The following is a 21,241-nucleotide window of genomic DNA, read 5'->3' as shown; positions in this document are numbered from 1 at the left end:
TTCTTGGATAACTGGAATTAAAGTTACATTAAGAGCTGCCAAGTGTTCCCACACTCTGAGCTACTTTCATTATCATCACAGCACAAAGCAGCGAGATTGAAGCTGCTCTTGGCAGAAGATCTGCCCTTATCTGTTTCCATGGGAATGTGACCCGTCTGTGTCCTGCCTGCCCAAACACGCATGGTACAGCACAGCCAAGCCACCGAGTTGCAGACTCCTCAGCACGCCCTTACTCTGCCTGTGCATTACTGCTGCCGGGGTCCGTGTTTATGCTTAGGACTTGCAGATGGCTGGTACTCCCCTGCTCCTTGCATTACGCCTCCCACTGAGAGCCATTTTGCAATCGCAGCACTGTTACAGGTGGGATTCGTTAGGCCTGGTCCATGCTGACGCGTCTCTTTCAGGCTGGTTTAATTTGCCGGTAGTGCAGGCTAATCCTGGGCATTAGAGGGGTTTGAACTGTCCCCCTGGCTCCAGAACATGCCCTGTCCATCACTGGCTTGAAAGTCCTAACACAGATACTGGAGGCTGGGCACCTTCTCTCTGGCTCCAGGGATGTAGGACAGCTGAGCCAACTTCCCATCCCTCGCCACAGTTGTGGAACCTGCCTGTCCTCACTGAACACCACGTGGCTGTAGCCTCACTGTATACCTATCAGCAAGACTGAACGGGCCTCACTGAACACCAAGTAGGTGAAGCGAGCAGACCTAACTGAACGGCTAGAAGCAGGACTGAGCGGACCTCACTGAACACCTAGCAGGAAGACTAAAACGGACGTCATTGACCATGTAGCAGCAGGACTGAGCGGACCTCACTGAACACCATGTGGCTGTAGCCTCACTGAACACCTAGCAGCAGGACTGAGCAGGCCTCACTGAACACCATGTGGCTGTAGCCTCACTGAACACCTAGCAGCAGGACTGAGCAGGCCTCACTGAACACCATGTGGCTGTAGCCTCACTGAACACCTAGCAGCAGGACTGAGCAGGCCTCACTGAACACCATGTGGCTGTAGCCTCACTGAACACCTAGCAGCAGGACTGAGCAGGCCTCACTGAACACCATGTGGCTGTAGCCTCACTGAACACCTAGCAGCAGGACTGAGTGGACCTCACTGAACACCACGTGGCTGTCGCCTCACTATATACCTAGCAGCAGGACTGAGCGGCCTCACTGAACACCTAGCAGCAGGACTGAGTGGACCTCACTGAACACCACATGCCTGTTGCCTCACTATATACCTAGCAGCAGGACTGAGCGGCCTCACTGAACACCACGTGGCTGTAGCCTCACTGAACACCTAGCAGCAGGACTGAGTGGACCTCATTGAACACCACATGCCTGTAGCCTCACTATATACCTAGCAGCAGGACCGAGCGGCCTCACTGAACACCACGTGGCTGTCACCTCACTATATACCGAGCAGCAGGACTGAGCGGCCTCACTGAACACCACATGCCTGTTGCCTCACTATTTACCTAGCAGCAGGACTGAGCGGACCTCACTGAACACCACGTGGCTGTCGCCTCACTATATACCTAGCAGCAGGACTGAGCGGCCTCACTGAACACCACATGCCTGTTGCCTCATTATATACCTAGCAGCAGGACTGAGCGGCCTCACTGAACACCACGTGGCTGTCGCCTCACTATATACCTAGCAGCAGGACTGAGCGGCCTCACTGAACACCACATGCCTGTTGCCTCATTATATACCTAGCAGCAGGACTGAGCGGCCTCACTGAACACCACGTGGCTGTCGCCTCACTATATACCTAGCAGCAGGACTGAGCGGCCTCACTGAACACCACATGCCTGTTGCCTCATTATATACCTAGCAGCAGGACTGAGCGGCCTCACTGAACACCACGTGGCTGTCGCCTCACTATATACCTAGCAGCAGGACTGAGCGGCCTCACTGAACACCACATGCCTGTTGCCTCATTATATACCTAGCAGCAGGACTGAGCGGCCTCACTGAACACCACGTGGCTGTCGCCTCACTATATACCTAGCAGCAGGACTGAGCGGCCTCACTGAACACCATGTGGCTGTCGCCTCACTATATACCTAGCAGCAGGACTGAGCGGCCTCACTGAACACCACATGCCTGTTGCCTCACTATATACCTAGCAGCAGGACTGAGCGGCCTCACTGAACACCACGTGGCTGTCGCCTCACTATATACCTAGCAGCAGGACTGAGCGGCCTCACTGAACACCACGTGGCTGTAGCCTCACTGAACACCTAGCAGCAGGACTGAGCGGCCTCACTGATCCTGAAGCCTGCTCCAGGTGGGATTTGTGTTTGGCTCAGCACCTTTAGCCCAATCTCCAGGGGGCCCATTCACGCCAAAGCCCTCTGGCCCAAAGCAAGAAGGGATGGGGGAGTGTGAAGCAAGCATCGCTAAGAAATGGATAGAAGCTCATAGGGCTGGTGGGGTGTGGAACGAGGGGGATGGAGTTCTTTAGCGGGCAGCTTTCACACACAGTTCGAACCACACATCCAAATCGGCCAAATCAAAAATGTAAAGCATCTTACTTGGGTCTGATTTGGAGAATGTATCCATGTCAAGGAGATTCCTGCAGGGGAAGAAAATGGAGAAGAGTGAGGCCAAGCCAGCACACTGAGTTCATTTACACAAGAAGACAGATAAACAGGGTGAGAAGCCAGCCAATCACATGAAGTGACAAGCCAGCCAATCACACGGGGTGATGAGCCAGCCAATCACATGGGGTGCCAGCAATATCTGAGTGGAGCAGCCTGAGCAGTAGCACATACGCTAACTGAGGGAGACAGTGTGTGATGTAAAGTGACAAGCCTCCCCCAGTGTGGCCCGCGGCTGGCAGGAGTGCCAGGACACCCTCACACATACCATGAGGCTGATCATCAGGTTTTCATAACACCCTCATCCCAAAACCCAAAACATCCCAAATTCATTTGCACCCCGAAAGCAAAATAGCACCTCCCCCATGGTTGCAGGGGGCATTACATTCCAAATGTGACATAGCTGGCTTGCTGATGTCCTCCGATCCGCATGGGCAGCTGGGGGAAAGCTCCAGAAGGACTTAACAAACATGTAGCCCCCCATGTTGGTGCTGTAGGTGATGAGCTGTGTGTGGGTCCCACGTGATGAGCTGTCTTCTGGCACAGCGGACCAGCGTGACGGGGGTGACATCCAGAACTCCTCCCGAAAATGGTCACCGGGACCCCAGAAAGCTTCCATGTGGACGGCATCTCGGCCTGCGCTCCGGGCCGAGGCCGAACTGCCGATACCCGCGGAGAACGTCCCGAGATGAAAACATAACCCATTCTGTGAGAGCAAATGACCTTTTCCTACAAGCGGCCCAAACCGTGTCCAGCTGGGCCCGGTGCCAAGCTACACAGCTGTTCAAATGATGCTGCGTAGAGCTGATGGGCGCCTTTCCGCCACGCGGCCTCCTCTGTGCTTATGAAGTTTGAGAAGTTCTTTGGGAGCACAGCTGCACGGAGGAGCTCCAGACAGCTGCATTTCCCATGGAGGTGACACCTGTGGTGCCCCAGAGAACATACAGCTCCACAAATATCTTACCTTAGAGGCACACCTGATCACTGCACTCTAATAAAGGGGAGATGAGTGGGAAAGGGGGGGCCGGGGGGGTCGATACGAGCCGGTCGCTCCATCACCGGCTGATTGCTCGCTTTCCAAACCCAATAAACAACAGATTAAGGGCCGGGACCCTGGAGGCCCTCAGCTGCCTCCAGCAGCAGCTGTGGGGAGGGGGTGCGGCCTGCCAGCGCCCCCGCATGCCCTGCCACCAACACGGCCCTCTGCAGAGGGTTAAGAGCCCCAGAATAAAACCCCATGGGCTCCCGACCCGAAGCACGCCCGCGTATCTCTGCACTGAAGGCACAGATGTTGGCCTGACATTTCCCACCTTCAAAGGCTCTGGGTTCAGGCATCTCACTTAGTCGGAAAATGCCCATGATCGGCCAGGACATTGCCTGCGGGCAACTCTCTGTCTGACAAACAGGCACACCCAATAGGCATCTGTTCCCCAGATTCTTTTGCAGCACGTTTCAGGCAGCAGGACATATTGGTTTAATCAGGGAGCATTTACCGCACTGGTGCAGTGCATTGTGGGAACCCAACTGCCAGCCACAAATGAGAACCTGCTGGAAAGAAGTTGCGACAGAGAGAGGGGAATAACACGACAGCCTGGCCTATCCTCAAACAGTCTCAGGCCAAAAAAGTTGAGAGCTCTGTTTGCCAAGCACACAGGCACAGCCAACCGTGAGATACTTTGGCAGGAGAACATGTGCTTTTAAACAATGACCATGCGGTACTGAAAAACATGAAAATGTGACACGCTTCTCACGGTACGATGTGGAGACAGCATCCTCGCTCACAGTGGACCTGCGAAGAGCTCACTTAACATCCAGAGTCAACGTGAAGCCACCCAGGACCATGCAGGACTTGATTCAGTAAGGCGCTCACGAGGGTGACGGTAGGTGACTCTCCCGGCCCATGCGAGTGACAGCACTTCCCAGCCTCATTAGCTTATACAGCTTTTAAAGCCCCGTCAGAGTTTACGGCCACATGGTCCACTGGGTGCTGATGTGTCACTCGCAGCTCACCAAGACCCGACCAGTGTGGCTCAGTGTTACAGTACCCGTCACCCTGGCAACAAGCAACCAATAAGGCAGCGGCCAAGTTGACTGTCTATTGCTCTTTTACTGGTTTTGCTGGTATTGTGCCCCCTGGAAGCCTTGCCGCATGGCTGCTTTCATTAGCCGTCAGCAAAGCGCTATTTGGGCTGAAACATCCATCTGCTGAATGTCTCAAGCATGATCTAGTGATTAGCAAAAGGGGCTACAGATGCGTCACACAGGAGAGCCAACAGCTAACATCACTCGTGGTGACAGGAAACTCAGGCGTCCTTCAGCATGCCTGACCAATAAACTGGGGTCCATCTAACAGCACGGGGCTGAGCAACTGGGCCACCAGGCACAGAAGCGGCCACCAATTAGACACTGAAAACACTGGCGTTGAATCATTCCAGGTTATTTTTGTCTCAGTGGTCAGAGATCTGCGCACCAGGGTGGCCAAGACTGAAGGAGAAGGGAGGGAGTGAAAGAGTGTGAAAACGGAGGGATACGGATCAGGGATAAGAGCACACAGAGCGTAAATGTGTCTCTGAAATGCTGTAATGTCTGCAGAATAAGATGCAAGCTGAAGACTTAATTATACCAATATAATTTCGTGCCAGTTTGATCCCTCTCTTACACAAGCAGGAAGACTTTCACAACCCCATGATCATAACAGAAAACCAAAATGCGCCTTGGGGACTAGATTTAGGTTCCTACCCTGAGTAAGAAGCACATAACTAAGTACATGTAATTGATGCAAATTCACATTTGGAGCCAAAAATGGAATTCTTACAAACATATCCCCCTATTCATCCATGAATGTGAAGTCCCCCTTTACGAAGTGGAAAACCAGCGTTGGCACAAGTGGAGGCTCTGGATAAATACCGTGCGGAAACACGGGCCTGCCTCCGCCACTCCCTGCACCACTCTCAGGACAAAGGCGCGGTTTGTTGTCAGAACAGAACGAGGTCCCAGAAGCTGCTCTCCCATCACAGACTCTTCCTCTAACATGGCCTGGATATGGTGTCCACAGAGGCCACAGCATCTCACTGCGCTAGATTCGCAGCCCGCGGGCAGCACAGGACTCCGCGCTCACCAGGACGGGGGCCGGGAATCCACTGTCGCACATCGGCGTGCAGCGAGGGGGGGGGGGGGTCTCTTTAAATGGCCGGGGAAGGACAGGAAACCTGAGGCTGGGGGGATTTGAGGACGGACGTGAAACAGAGACGCCTCCATTAGCTGCTCTATTTTAGGGAGATTTCATTAAGATGTCAGGGCTACTCAGTGATGCTTAAGTGCAGCATAATACCGGAATGCATCGTTTAAGCAGCACTCAACAAACGCTACAAAAATAATTCTGTATTAATCGTTAATCCTTAACGATCCCTGACAGATCACTTCATATAACCTGTCAAACTGCTAATGATGTGGGTATTCCATACTAGGAGCAGAGGAACTGGTTTCATTCCAAACACACACACACACGCACACACACTCTTACATACAAGGCCTGGCATGCTGCTTCCTGTAAGTATAACGCATTCACTCTGTTCCTCAAACTAGGCTCAGTCCTCATTCCTTGGTTTCTCATGTCTTCTGACAAAGTCTGGAAAATGACATTACTTCAGGACACACAGAGACACGTATGCAGACACCCATGTACAGACACACACATACAGAGCGAGAGGTAAGGGCCAGTCAGACGACCACCACTGTCACCACAGCAGGGGAATGACACCATGCAATGTCTAAGGATATATTTAAGCAGTATAACTACAAGAACGGCTTTAGGATGATTACTCAATATTGTAGCAATGCCTTCTGGGTAGTGGGCATACACAGAGCTACAGAGCCAAATGTTACTTCTGGACACACAAGAATTGCCCTAAAATAGGTCAGAAACATCCTTCCATGATGACTCAGTCAAGACAGACAGTCAGCCCCAGTTACCCCGCCTCAGTCTTCTAAGCAAGGGGCTGGGTGCCTCTGCGGTGCCTTTAAAACCGTTATCCTGCAGCCCACAACCCTCTGGTTTCTGGGGGATGCCACACTGTCTCCTTGAAAATCGTCATGTGCCGTCCATCCAACCAGCAGTAAGTGTTTGATCCTGGTTGGACGCCCCCCCCCCCCCCACCAACATTGTTACACAGCCAGCAGGTGCGTGATCACACTCAGCACACCTGCGTCTTCTATTGCATCCTAGACACACATGGCGATTTCACTGTAAGATCATTCTGCTACCCTGCGCTACTGTGGGTTTCAGGCTGACAGCAGCGCCTGTGGTCCCTCTGTCTCTTATACAGCCAGGCAGACGATCCCCGCTGGGAAACCCCAAGGTGGGAATCTCTTGAGGAATGTTGAGAGAAATGTAAACGACAGAAGAAATGCCACAGAGAGCCAGGCGACTTCATTACGGAGAGATTAGCGGGAGTGGCAGAGAACAGTCACACATCTACGGGGACCCCAGCATCTGGACAGACAGGAGAAGATCAGTAATAGGGGCCATCAGACACGGAATCCACAGAACTCATTAAATTCACAGCACCCAGATGTTTTCATTGCATAGAGGAGGTGATTTGGACGATGTACACACTGCAGACCACTTATGACTGGGTTTATGTCCGTATCAAAACATTGAATGTAATGATTTTTAAGACCTTTTTAATGCCACTCTGAGCCTTCATTACTTACATTCAGACTATTTTCATAGTTTTCCACATTACGATGAATGAACCTGATAGATGACATAACAGTTCTGTTAACCATGCATCCATCCATCCACCCACCCATCCATTTTCAGGGTCATAGGGGTCCGGGTGGCAATAGCCAGTACAGTATATATTCACTTTGGGACAAGCTGAAATGGCACTTCGGAACAGTTCAGGGATAGTAGAGAAAAAGGTTAATTTAGCGGCCTGGTATGTTTGCATGTCAGCAGAAATTGCAAAGATTACTTTGCAAAGACTGACTTTAAAAATGATGCAGCAGGTCCTTGACTTTTGCACGGCCCACGAACTGGGACTCTAGATAACGGGATTCAACTTGCCGATCCTCCCAATAGCAAATATGAACATCCAAGTGAAAGTTGACTGCGGACTGGATGAGGCTTTCATCAAACATTAAAACAAACACACCTGCTTTCTTTATATTGGATATCCAAATATTGCCCTTGCTGTATGTAAAGATCTTTGCTATCTGGGAATCTGCAAACATAACCTGGAAGAGCTGAGAAACACCGTTGTTGGAGTCATATGAAACGTTGCACCTGCAATGCTCCAGTTGATCCAAACGTTACTCTGAGGTCACCTGTCACTGGCTTAGCTGTCAGAAGAGCTACAGTAGAGGAAGTGATTGTTGCTGTAATGGCATTGTGGCGGCTTTAGTACGCTTTGCTGTATCCACTACTATGCTGGCAACGCTGCAGGAATGCATAATAGGCACAGACACCTGCTGTCGACTCTTCACAGCCACTTTATATCTGCTCATGTGAGACTTCACTGCATTAACAGCCATGTATGCGCCGCATGTGACTTCACTGCATTAACAGCCATATTGCGCTGCATGTGTGACTTCACTGCATTAACAGCCATATTGCGCTGCACGTGTGACTTCACTGCATTAACAGCCATATTGCGCTGCACGTGTGACTTCACTGCATTAACAGCCATATTACGTCGCACGTGAGACTTCACTGCATTAACAGCCATATTACATCGCATGTGAGACTTCACTGCATTAACAGCCATATTACGTCGCATGTGAGACTTCACTGCATTAACAGCCATATTACGTCGCATGTGAGACTTCACTGCATTAACAGCCATATTACGTCGCATGTGAGACTTCACTGCATTAACAGCCATCTTTCCTACCTTAAACCACTTCTTGCAGAAAATCTTAAGGGCTTGAATAGAAAGCAACTAGAATTCTTTTTTCCATTTCTTGAAGACATTTCGCTTCTCATCCGAAAGGCTCCCTCAGTTCTAAAAATCTGATGGGGAGTTCCAGGTATGCATCCTCTAGTGGGGCTGTCACCTTGAAAGTGATCACTGACACATCCTGGTGTCCAGCGGGTCGTTCGGTGCCTTGGGGCCGAGGTGCGGATCAAGCTGTGAAACCTTGGTTCCACCTGAGCCAAGGTGGCTGCCCTTCACATTTAAATCGCCTGGGGAGGGACCTCAAGACTGCGATATAGGTGGATGATAACTGGTGTCTTAAGCCTCCACCTCTGTGATGGTCGTTCCAACTGGAAGTAGACGGCCTCTTTTACTCCTCTCTCAAACCACCTGTCGTCTCTGTCCTAAACGTGCATATATGTATCCTCAAAGGAGAGTCCCCTCTCCTTTAGGCGCAGATGTACAGCTGAGTCTTGTCCTGATGTGCTGGCTGTCCTATGTTGTGCCATACGCCTATGAAGCAGTTGCTTGGCCTCTCCTGTGTGTGTGTGTGTATATATATATATATATATATATTGTGCAGACAGCACAATGGGTTTCTCAGCCATTTGGTTACTGGTTGCAATCATGTCTGGAAATATTGGTTTTCAGGTCATTTCATACAGAACCTCCATTTCCCCATCTCTCTCTCGCTGTAGCCTACAGTTTGTGTGAAGCTACCTTGCACGTCACATTAATTTGTTTCCACAATTATCTATCATTACAAGGGCGATGCAGCATGTTAGCACACATGCAACCATTAAAAAAATTGAACAATAATCAATACTACCAATCTCGTTTCAGAATTTAAACAAGTGCTTTGATTAAATTGAAAAAATGATAAAGAAAATATTTCATACCTACGGGAATCATATTTTTAGTGCCCTTTTAAGGCCGTAATTTTCTCTAAATTGGTTTAGTGCTTCCTACTTCTTTCTGATGAGTCATGGAAAGCCTGTATGAGCAGATCTGGATCAGCTGACGTGAGCACGGTCAGGCGCCGCGTGTCAGCTGAGGTCTCCTCCCCATCAACCTCTACCCCACGCGGTGCTCATTCCCCGGGGGCCATTACACTGACTAACAGCTCATCGTGGTATGTATACTGGTTTCATACTGAAAATTCTAGAGCTTCATCAAAAGCAAAGTTTCCAACTTTAACCCAATAAGAATAGTAGCTTTTTGTTTTATCGCAAAAAAAAACATCAATCAGTCACAATCATAAATTCCTTTAAATGATCCCCAAATCAGGGGTAGGTAACCATAATGCTGGAGTGCCGGTATCTGGCAGATTTCTGTCCTACCTGATGAGTTACTATCTGCCTGAGATCAGCTGTGGGTCATCAGAGACCAGGCAGGATGGAGAATTTGCTGGATACCAGCACTCCAGGATCAGGATTGCCTACCCCTGCCTTAAATCAATCCATCCACCTCCTAACCTCTTATCCTGCTGAGGTTCAAAAGGGCCCTGAAGTCTATTCCAGGCACCACAGGGAACAAGACTGGGATACACCCTGGGCAGGGTGCAATCCCTTAAAAAATATGACAATATTAAAATACTAAAGAGAACTCTGCAGCTTCTCTGGATGGACAGGTTGGACAGACCGCGATGAAGCCCGGCTGCCTTCACCGATATATTTATGATCCTGGCTGTCTGGGCTTTTCCTTACAAAAAGGGGACTGACCATAATCCGCAGGGGGGACGACCAAAATCCTATCTGACCACAGAGCACAAAATCATTAAAGTAGGACAACAGTTTCACCTTATCCAACCTTAAAGAATGCATTTGCTAGAATGGAGATGAGCTCTGATATTGCAAGGAGGATCTGAGACTTTGGCACACGTGTAGGGTGCCGTCGACACGCAGGATCTCAAAGCCAGTCGGGGATCGATAGGGCCGCCAGTGTCAGGTTTGTACCCATGCGGGAGTCTTCGCGGCCCAAGAGCAGAATCACAGAGATATCACTACCTTACTACACGGCTCGGCAGTGAGCAGACACCTGATACTGAGGCCTGTGTTTCAGGGGCCTGACCTTCAAGAACGCTTCTGACTCTGAGGAACAGAGCAGACTATTTTGGACAGACCATCTTTGAGCCCCGGCTAGTAAATGAGGAACAGCCACGATGGAGCGTCCCAAGGTAGCAGCTACGCTTCTGGCATTTCATCATCCACAGCCGGCAAAAAGCAACTACCCTAAGACAGCGGAGGAGCTGAGCCTCGCTTTCTGTCCCTTAAAAACAGAGATTCGATTATAAATAACATCAGCGCTGGGTGGCATGGTGTCATGGTTGGTAGTCCTGCTGCCTCTCACCTCTGGGCTTGGAAGTTCAAGCCCCATTTCTGCTCAGGGTCTGTGGAGTCTATGTGTTCTGGTGTCATGTGGGCTTCTCCAGGATCTCCTGCTTCCACTCAAAGTCCAAAAATCATGCAGTTAAGTTAAATGAGCACTCTGATTGTGTGCATGTGCCATATAGACAGGTTTGTGTCCTATGCTGCCAGGGATAGGCTCCAGGTCGCTCTGTGACCCCAACTAGGAAGAACGGCTAGATGTCGGATGGGTTGCACCCTGTCTCGGTGTAAAAACACAGTGCAGTGTCAATAAGCTGAGCCACTATTGACCCCGTACTTCAGCTAAGATGCAGCCCACAATTTTCTGATGAGGCTGAATACGTTGCAATTGTGACGTGCCGCACCAGCTGTGTGGAGGGCACTCAAACCTCAGCCTTCTTCTGCGTCACGGCACACGTAACACCCCCAGAAAACGGCAAACTGCCACTCTGTCACATCCTATTAGTGAACAGCTTGGCCGTCCAAATTCCTCTCACCCGCCTCTCTGAAGTCCTAGTCAGTAAGGAAACCACAGGGCTCGGAGAAGCCACAAGGTCCACTCTATAGGTTATCACCTCCTACAATCTGATATGTGTAACTACAGAGGTCGTCCCATAGACTCTGTCCTTCATGAAAGGTGCAAGCCAATCATTCCAAAGCTGAGGCCTGAGGGAGTTGCACATGTACACAATGGCAGGTGTTGCCGGGACACATGATTTCATTCACACAGATCACAACATAAAAATGTTGTTTTTAGCTCTAAGGCAGGGGTGCCTAACTCCAGTCCTGGAGGGCCGGAGCCCTGTGCAGCTTAGTTCTTTCCCTGTTCCACCATAAATGATTCAGTTCAAGAGCTGTGTGGTAATTAGCACAAGGAGTTGAATGAGGGGAAACCCAAAAATGTGCAGGGCTCTGGCCCTTCAGGACTGGAGTTGGGCACCCCTGCTTTAGGGCCCCAAACCCATGAAAGGACAACATGCTTGTCAGTTGATGTCCCTAACAGGTATCAGAGTTTCCTTGACAAAAAACGACAGTGTTTGGAGAACATCACACCCCCATATTCTCCTTATACTTCTGCATCACTCACAGTAAGAATGCTGAGGGTAAGATGAAGCTCCGTGTGTTATATGCATCTCCATCAGGTCCCATTCTTTCTCGAGGCTCCTCCTACTTCTACACAGATGAGACATGTGCTACTGAGCCAGCGTATGAGACGCATGGTACACGAGGACGCACATCACAATAATCGACTTCATTAATTAGAGGTGCTGTTGCTATGGAGATACTGCTGGGTTGGAGATGTCACTAAGATGCTGTTGGGTTGGAGATGTCATTGAACTGAGTTGGAAATATTATTGGAGACATCGTGGGGTTGGAGATGTTATTGGAGACGCCTAGTCCCATGGATCTGAGTGTTGTACCGTAACAGCATATATCGTTTCAGCAGTACTTTTCCATCAGGATGCTGGTCCAGCTGATATAATACTTCAGCTCCAGTGGTTCCCCCATATGCTCTGACTCACACCTGGCCTGATCTCAAGCTCATCAGCCTGCACTCTTCACTGTTGTGAAGACAACCCACCACGTCTCTTGTCATGGTCTTGATTCTGCCTGGTTTGCATTCCATAACAAAATGAACAAATCAAAGGTAGGACCTGCCGTGGTTATTTCAGACCAACATGAAGAAACAACACACTGAGATCGTGGATAAACGTGGTTCTGACTCAGTTTACATTCCACAGATCCAAAAAGACAAAAACACCATTATATTTTTTCAAAGCATAAATAGAGATTAAAGTAGAGTCTGGTGGTGACTTGATGGTACATGTATTGGATTAACTGCTGCATTCATCCACAGCTCTGCCCTGCGGCCCTTCATATGATGGGGCTGGTTAGAGTGGACGTCTTTCTTCTTCCTCACTGCATTCTTGCAGCACAAGCATTTGGTCAGCCCACAAGTGGTGCACATTCCCTCAGCGCAATATCGATCTCTCACACAGCCTCCCAAAGCAATTTCCGGCTCATTTGTTCAGATGCCAACAAATGAAATTTGGAGTCTGAAGAACTTTCTTCATCTCTTAGCCACAGTCAGAGTATGCAGCACAATTATATAACTGAGTAAATAATTGCAACATTTGCTAATATTTAAAAAATAGACTTTGGAATTTGTCTGGACATTTACTTTAGGTATAAGTGGATTTACCTGTTTAAATAACTTTTTAAATAATCGCTGAGATAAGTATTCTTTGTTCCAAAGACGTACGTCATCTTCTGCCAGTCAAAGCCTTATTATTAGAGAGCCAAAGCTCAGCTGAAACTGGCCCAGACGAACACAGCAGGGTCTGTATAACCCCATCCAAGGAATCCTGCCAATTAGGCCTCAGTAAACAGCCAATTCCTCATGTTCCCTAAATAATTCCTCGCATTTCGGTGCCCTTTGGGCCTGGCTCTGTGTGAACAGTGTCCGCCAAACCAACAGCATCAGACCCCAGACCCTGTCAGCCGGTGAGTCAGTTACTCCAAGACGGATGATTCTGTCAGTGTCACTTACAAAGTCAAACTCCTGTATGACAGTCACATCAAGCTTCTGGGTCCCATCCATGCCAGCGTCCGCTAGAAGCAGCGGTAGCCGTCCCTGTGTCAGCCACACCAATGCAGTCTGGCAGGTAGTGGACAGTCAGAGTCACACACTGTGTGACAGAGCTCACACTGTGAGCTCACTGGATACATAGCAGAGCCGATGTGTTCCCCTTCAGGTACAGATCAAATTAGGCCTTCAGCACTAACAGCCCCGTAAATCCGCTACTCGTCGCCTCCAGAATAAGACCTGGTGCGATGGGAAGCAGGAAACTCCTGTCAGGAACTCTCATCTGAGGCGGGGACTTGTCTGCTTGAAATTCCCTTTGCTCAGAGGACAAAAAAAAAAACAACCGAACGATTTGTCAGAGATCCAACGCTATGTTACGAATATCTGCTGATCTGTCTTTCCTTTCCAGGCCTTAAAGCAGACAGGCAGAACCACATTGAGAACTTCAAGGAGCACCTTTCACGTTCTCTATCCAGAGCAATCGATCCTACATTGGACATAGAGCAGATTAATGGCAGAATATGTGGTTTGCCAGCTGAGCAGATACCCCACCCTGACAGCTGGGACTATCGGACTAGATCGAGAAACTTTGGGTTTCAGCTTTTACTGTCGAGGAGGGCTGTGGTCGTAATCATTCACTATATTCATTGTTAACAGTGAGAGCCAAAAGCAGTCTATTTTCACCACATTTTGAGCTGCAAAATACTGAAATGCTTCTAAGGAGGCAAGCGGCCAGATCTCTACTTACAGGCCCAAAGGAAGTGGGGTCCGGTCAATTCTGCAATTTCCTTCCAGTAAACATGTCAGCTTCCCAGTAAGGAAACGCAGGAGACGCCCACACGCTGATAGCAGGGAGGGCCGGCGAGAGAGCGAGATGCCGAACAAAGGTTGCTGGATTTTTAAACCCAAGCCTGAGCAAAGCGAGGATTTGATAAATAAAGGTGTTGTGTTTTCCCCTAACAGCACTGTGAATTATTTATGAGTTTCTCTAGAAAAAAGCTTTTGTCTAGTCAGTGCATTTTAACTAAAGACCCAGACAAGGACCCAAATATACAGCCTGTCCCTCTACCACACAGAGAAATGAGCCAAGGGTAAACTTTGCATGCAGTTTGCATGTGTTTCTATGGTTCTTTATCAGTGATGAATGGATGGAGAGGAGCATTCAGAGGTGTTGACTGAAGGGTCACTCTGGACATCACGGCAAAAATGACATGCTCTGCCATCCACCCTGGGGATCACTGATCAGGCAAATACAATGATGGAAGGCAAAACCATACTCATGGAGATGAAGATAAAGACAAAACCCACAGAGAAGGAGGTAAAGACCACACCCACAGAGATGGAGGTAAAGACCATGCCCAGAGAGATGGAGGTAAAGACCATGCCCACAGAGATGGAGGTAAACATCCTGCCCAGAGAGATGGAGGTAAAGACCACACCCACAGAGATGGAGGTAAAGACCATGCCCACAGAGATGGAGGTAAACATCCTGCCCAGAGAGATGGAGGTAAAGATCACGCCCACAGAGATGGAGGTAAAGACCACACCCACAGAGATGGATGTAAACACCCTGCCCAAAGAGATGGAGGTAAAGACCATGCCCAGAGAGATGGAGGTAAAGAATATGCCCAGAGAGATGGAGGTAAAGAATATGCCCACAGAGATGGAGGTAAAGACCGCCCCACAGAGATGGAGGTAAAGACCCTGCCCAGAGAGATGGAGGTAAAGACCACACCCACAGAGATGGAGTTAAAGACCACACCCATAGAGATGGAGGTAAAGACCACACCCCATAGAGATGGAGGTAAAGACCACACCCACAGAGATGGAGGTAAAGACCACACCCCATAGAGATGGAGGTAAAGACCACACCCACAGAGATGGAGTTAAAGACCACACCCATAGAGATGGAGGTAAAGACCACACCCCATAGAGATGGAGGTAAAGACCACACCCACAGAGATGGAGTTAAAGACCACACCCATAGAGATGGAGGTAAAGACCACACCCACAGAGATGGAGGTAAAGACCACACCCACAGAGATGGAGGTAAAGACCACACCCCATAGAGATGGAGGTAAAGACCACACCCACAGAGATGGAGTTAAAGACCACACCCACAGAGATGGAGGTAAAGACCACACCCCATAGAGATGGAGGTAAAGACCACACCCCATAGAGATGGAGGTAAAGACCACACCCACAGAGATGGAGTTAAAGACCACACCCATAGAGATGGAGGTAAAGACCACACCCCATAGAGATGGAGGTAAAGACCACACCCACAGAGATGGAGGTAAAGACCACACCCACAGAGATGGATTTAGAGACACCGCCCACAAAGTTCTGATGCCATAACAAACCGTAGGGTTATGTGGGACACAGTTGTGCCTGGTAAAACATGAAAATGGCCTACTTTATTATGCATCTGTATTAGAGAGCATCTGTATTAGAGAGCATCTGTATTAGAGAGCATCAGTATTAGAGAGCAGCAAGACAGCTTCATGTTTCAAAAGTACTACAAGATTGGCTCAGTGTTCATTATTCCCTGTCCTAGTTCAATTTATTTTTTGCTTTTGTAAAAATATGTGCTTTTTTTAATTACATAAAAATTACAAATAAAACATGTACTCATTTCCTATTGTCAAAGAGCTAGTGGCATGGTGAATACACACCAAGTACTGCATTCCTGGATGTGCCGAGTCTGCGATGTAACCAACATAATCTCCAATCAGACCACGGCAAAATATTCTAACCTGTGAACAGCAACGCCCATATTGCACCAAGCATCCATCTGTAGCTCAGATGGATTAAATACCTTAGATTATACTGCCTGGTCTCCATTAACTGTGGTGTATTGAGTGCTGCACCATACAGAGTGTTTGTGTGACACCCACTTTACATGTACAACCCCTGCTGTTCTGGCTCTTTGTCTTGTGACTTGGATTTCATAATATGCCTCCATACTCCTGTTATCAGCTTTGCTGTTTCCTGCCTATGTTTTGACTACGGATTGGGATCGTGACCAGGATCTCTTTACCTGGGTTTGCTTCCACCTGGTTTTCGCCCCATTGCCCGTCTAAGGACCATGATTCTGGAAATAAACAGGCATGAACACTTGACTCCGGTTCCAGCTGTCCAGTCATAACACTGGAATGCAGCAGCATAACTGGTTCAACAACAGACTGAAAATTAGGGTGAAAGCTTCATTGTCAGAGCAGGGAACTGTCTACTGAAATGAAACCATCGTACTAGATTTACTAGCTCTCATGTGCTCATGACACGGGCGCTACCACTGAGGACTGAGCTGCAGACGTCTCTAACTGAAGGATTTCATGGTATGTCTGCCACATATGCACTGCAGAGTCAGGCTATGCAGCGGCCTTTCAAATCCGCCACCTCAAACCAACTGTATCCACGGTAACTCCTCAGGGTTACCTCTAAAACAGTAACCATGGTGACTGCACAGCTTTCTGGAGCAAATGGCTGGGGTGTACCTGACACCCCTGAGCAGATGCCCTGCGCCCCGCCTGACCACTGCCCAAAACTCCTTCTCAGTAATGTGAAGGCGTTTCCAGCTTACTTCCCATTTTACTTTATGGCACTATTATGTCATTCCCATTTCTTACTTCTCGGAAAAATCAGTTATCTATTCAACTGACTTTGAAATGTGACGTCGCGTAGCGCCAAGACATCGGGAAACGGAAGAGAAACTAGGCACTACATTTACTACAAATCGCCAACTTTCTCTTTTGAAATCTGGAGAAACTTCCCTGGAGCTCGGGAGGTGGATCTCCCCCGGGGAGACGGGCTCTGTACCTCTGAATCATCCCGACTTTGCGATGACTGGTGTCATTACACATAAAAATAGTCATGCGTGTGCCGGACCAAAATGGACAAAATCGTTATTATGCGGGAATAGCATACAAAATTAGTCAGATAAATCAAGACTGAATACAACCAGGAAGATTTCAAACAGCTCAATATAAAAAGCGGATTAATGAAATATTCATGAAATAATTCCGTATTAAAACCATGTAAATGTAACATACTGGATTAACACCGTGTAAACATCGGTATATATGTGTCACTACCGCCGTGGGTGCTGAGTCGCCGATGCATGAAAGTTTCAAAGCGGCTCGGGGTGTATTTACAGCAACAACGTGGTACAACAACGGAGAATCACTTTTTCCAGGTTATCGCAGAGACCACCTTCCATTTTCACAACGAAAGCGCTTTACTTTATACTTTAAATGTTTTACGGACTGTTGTAAACAAGGCACAGCTCTCACGTTGACTAATCACTAACACCATCTACGCAACGCCTGGTACTATTATTGTTGACGACATATGATTGTCGTTGTTATTCCTACTGTTAATATATATATATAAATACAAATAAGGTAGCGCAAACGTTTCTTAAATTGTTAACAATAGTACAATGTAGCTCATACGTTTCTCAGATTGTTAATAATATAATGTACAACGTACACTTTGCCGTTACAAGTCATAAAGTTGAACGTCGAGTTCAGAAAATATGTCAAAACAATTTCGTGAGAAAACCGACAAAACCACCGAGACAAATTCAGGCAAACACGAGACTCTCTTCCCGTGAATATATTTATGTTGTAGCCGCTGTATTTGATTAAATATCACTGCTTCCCAATTAAAACTTGAAGCTGACGCCCCGAAGTCCCCGTCCGTGATCGCGGCGGAGGGTTTACAGACACAGCTCCGTCCGCGGGGCTTAACGGCTGCCGCCGCCTCACCTGCAGGACACCGTCACCTCCACCTTGGTGGCGGGAATGGAGGCGCTGAGCGGCTCGAAGTCCCCCACGGACGCCATGGCGGGGAAGCCGCCGTTCATCGCTGACACGCTGCTACTGCTGCTGCTCCTCCGGACGGCCGTGCGAAGCCACACTGCGCCCCGTGAGCGCCGGGCTCCGGAACTGGGAAGCGGGAGGGTGATGTCACTCCGGCGGCTGGGCGCAGAGCCGGGAGCGGCGGGACGGGACCCCGCGGAGAAAGAGAGGGAGAGAAAGGAAGGGGAAACGTGAAATAAAACGAGCGATCGTGGAAACACCCAGCAATACTAAGTATTTACATATTTCTCCTTTTTTTGTGGAGAAGGGCAGGGCGTCGGGTTTGATAATCAGGTCGTGGACTGCATCACATGAGGAAGAAAAACTCCAGTTTTCAGGTCGAAATATTAAGTCAATTGAAGCATCGCATGAGCAGTTAAAGCACATTATAATCACGCACATGTAATGGTTATTATAGGAAATTAAACAGGGTCGGCGTGGTGCGAGTTTGTGTGGCTCCCCCCGCTCCCTAGTCGTCTCACCATGGCACTGTAACGGGGTTTCTCTAGTTTTATAGTAAACCTGTTTTGACAGATTGGGACAGTCCGGTAAAATGTCGGGGTTTTGAACATCCAAACTCATTCGTACAAATATGACATCGGTAACCTAAAGTATAAAAGAAAAACACAATACTGTCGGCTGGCAGGACAACGCTAGTTCAGCGCAAGGGACTCCGCGAATTAAAAAACAGCACTAGGATCTGTAATAGGAGTGCGCACCCATCTGCATTAATCTGAATCAGCCCACACGACTCTGTAAATATAAGATAAGACCAAGTCTGCTAAGACTTCTCAAGCCAAGAAGAGAAGCAGAGCATGTTAGCCGCCCAGGGGTGCGTTTCCCAAAAGCATACAGTTGCTAACTAGAACCGTGCAACTTTATGAGTCCAACAATGTAAGTTTCTAACGGGAGCTTTTCGGAAACGCACGCCCGCGTAAAGTACTACGCCACACCAGCCTAAACAAGCATCACACTGTATAAGTTACACAAAAACCTTCAGTTTTACAGTGTAATGTTTTAGTAGTAAATAGTAAGTAATCGCATTCCATCTTTAAAAGGAGCACTGGCCAGTCCTTATCCGTATAAATGGGGGATTAGAAATAAAGCAACCCCGCTTCTCCCACCACTGAAATCAGCTACCACCTCACTAAGTATTTATCATTTTGATTGCGCTCGAAATAAAACTGATTTGGATGTTAAACCCTAACCAGCTGCTAGCGATACCCTGTGCAATTGGGACCGAGCTGCTTAGTCTGGACCGACAGCTTTCCAACGATCGCGCTCCAAATGTGTGGTGCACGCATAGACATAAAATTACGGTATCAGATCCTCCATAGGAAAACGGTGACATTTTTTCTCTTACACGTGAATTACACGTGACAAGTTATTTCTAAAAATCTTAACATGCTGCGCACTCAGTTGCCAATATAGAAAGTTTTTTTTTAAATAATAACAACATATGACTCATGCATTTTTCTCAAATCATATAAGCCCTTTATATATCACTCAAAATATACAGTCCATATTAAATTAGTGTGTCATTAGACATATATGCATACATTGATGAAAAATACATATGAAATTAATGTAGGCCTACTGTCAAAATATAAATCCTACATTCATGTACAATCGATATTAACTGCATGTGTCATTAAGCATATATGTCTTTTATTCATGCAAAATACATATTAAATTGATGTTTTGTCAAACATAAGCTCTACATTGATGTATAATACACATTAAATTAATGTTTTGTCACTATTACTTTTTTCATGATTCTTTGAATAAACTCAATTGAATCTTGGACTTTGGTTCCACACAACTAGAATGAGTATTTTGAAAAGAAAACCTTTTTCATTTGATGCACTCACTTGGTGTTCTGAGAACATTTAGCATGAATTTTCTCATGCCCAACTAAGCCAAATGATTGTGGAGAGAGCATGCATGTCTTTCAAACGAAGAATATAAAAGCAATATCATTTTTTATTAATAGACAACAAGCAATAAACGTATTTCCCACTAAAGCCATATGTTATTTGTTGTATATGGTAAAATGTAAAGTTTATGTAAAAGTTAGATAGATAGATAGATAGATAGATAGATAGATAGATAGATAGATAGATGATAGATAGATACTTTATTAATTCCAAAGGAAATTTAGGAATCCCAAAGAAGATTTTAGAAAATTCGTATTTTTATTTTAAAAAATTGTCACGCCCGGCTCGTCCGATCCAAAGCATGTGAGCGGAGTGTAGCGGTGAGAATTTCCGTTCCTCGCTCACTAGGCTGTTGGCTCCGCCCGCTCCTCCGCTCTAATTCGCACTACGCCGCTCCGCTCAACACCGCTCCTCGCTCCACTAAAATTTCCTCCCGCTCCAGTGAAATCGCTCCACTCTCGCTCCAATTTAAAAGAGGGACAAATAATCTGCATGCCTAACAAATGTCACCTTAAACCGAAGCCTTATATCATAAAGAAATATGAGCAACGGCAACATTGCCACTCAGAAAATATTTATTTTTAAGCAACATATATAGGCAACAACGGACACGTTTGGCAATGGCATTCCACACAAAAATAGGCTTAAAAATAAAGGAATCAATGGTCTTAATAGTCTAAAGAATATACAGGCTAAGCATCTACGTTTTAAATTCCTCAATTTTTTCTGTTGATGCTGCTGCTGCGTCTCTATAAAATAAAATTTCACTAACAGCGTTACGTGAAATTTAAAAAATCCTATTAGACCTACTTTGAATGACAACGAATTTATTTGATTACCAATATTTACCAATATAGGCTTTTATACTTTAATTTATAGACTTGATAGGCCTATACTACAAGCATATAAAAGTTGCTCACGTTTTGCTCTGGCTTCCGTCTGTTCGCATAAAACACTCCCGTGTT

At 47.4% G+C, this 21,241-nt stretch overlaps 1 protein-coding gene across 2 annotated transcripts in view; it reads right to left on the bottom strand.

Moving 5' to 3' along the window:
- Positions 1-21,240, bottom strand: part of LOC111853383 (copine-8) — a 52,734-nt gene extending 31,494 nt beyond the window's left edge. The window contains exons 1-3 of one of the 2 annotated variants that reach the window (XM_072709060.1): positions 21,197-21,240; positions 18,247-18,459; positions 2,541-2,581 (exon numbers count right to left, since the gene is read on the bottom strand). In XM_072709060.1, the coding sequence (XP_072565161.1) occupies positions 2,541-2,581; positions 18,247-18,459; positions 21,197-21,225 (283 nt within the window). In that variant the 5' untranslated portion in view covers positions 21,226-21,240. Of the gene's footprint in view, positions 1-2,540; positions 2,582-18,246; positions 18,460-18,821; positions 19,537-21,196 lie in introns of those variants that run through there. The other variant, XM_023830194.2, reaches the window with a different exon arrangement.
- Between the last annotated feature and the right edge of the window lies 1 nt (position 21,241).

Source organism: Paramormyrops kingsleyae, chromosome 1 (assembly GCF_048594095.1).
Source record: "Paramormyrops kingsleyae isolate MSU_618 chromosome 1, PKINGS_0.4, whole genome shotgun sequence".
NCBI classification, from domain to species: domain Eukaryota; kingdom Metazoa; phylum Chordata; class Actinopteri; order Osteoglossiformes; family Mormyridae; genus Paramormyrops; species Paramormyrops kingsleyae.
This window is presented reverse-complemented; position numbering and strand designations above follow the sequence as displayed.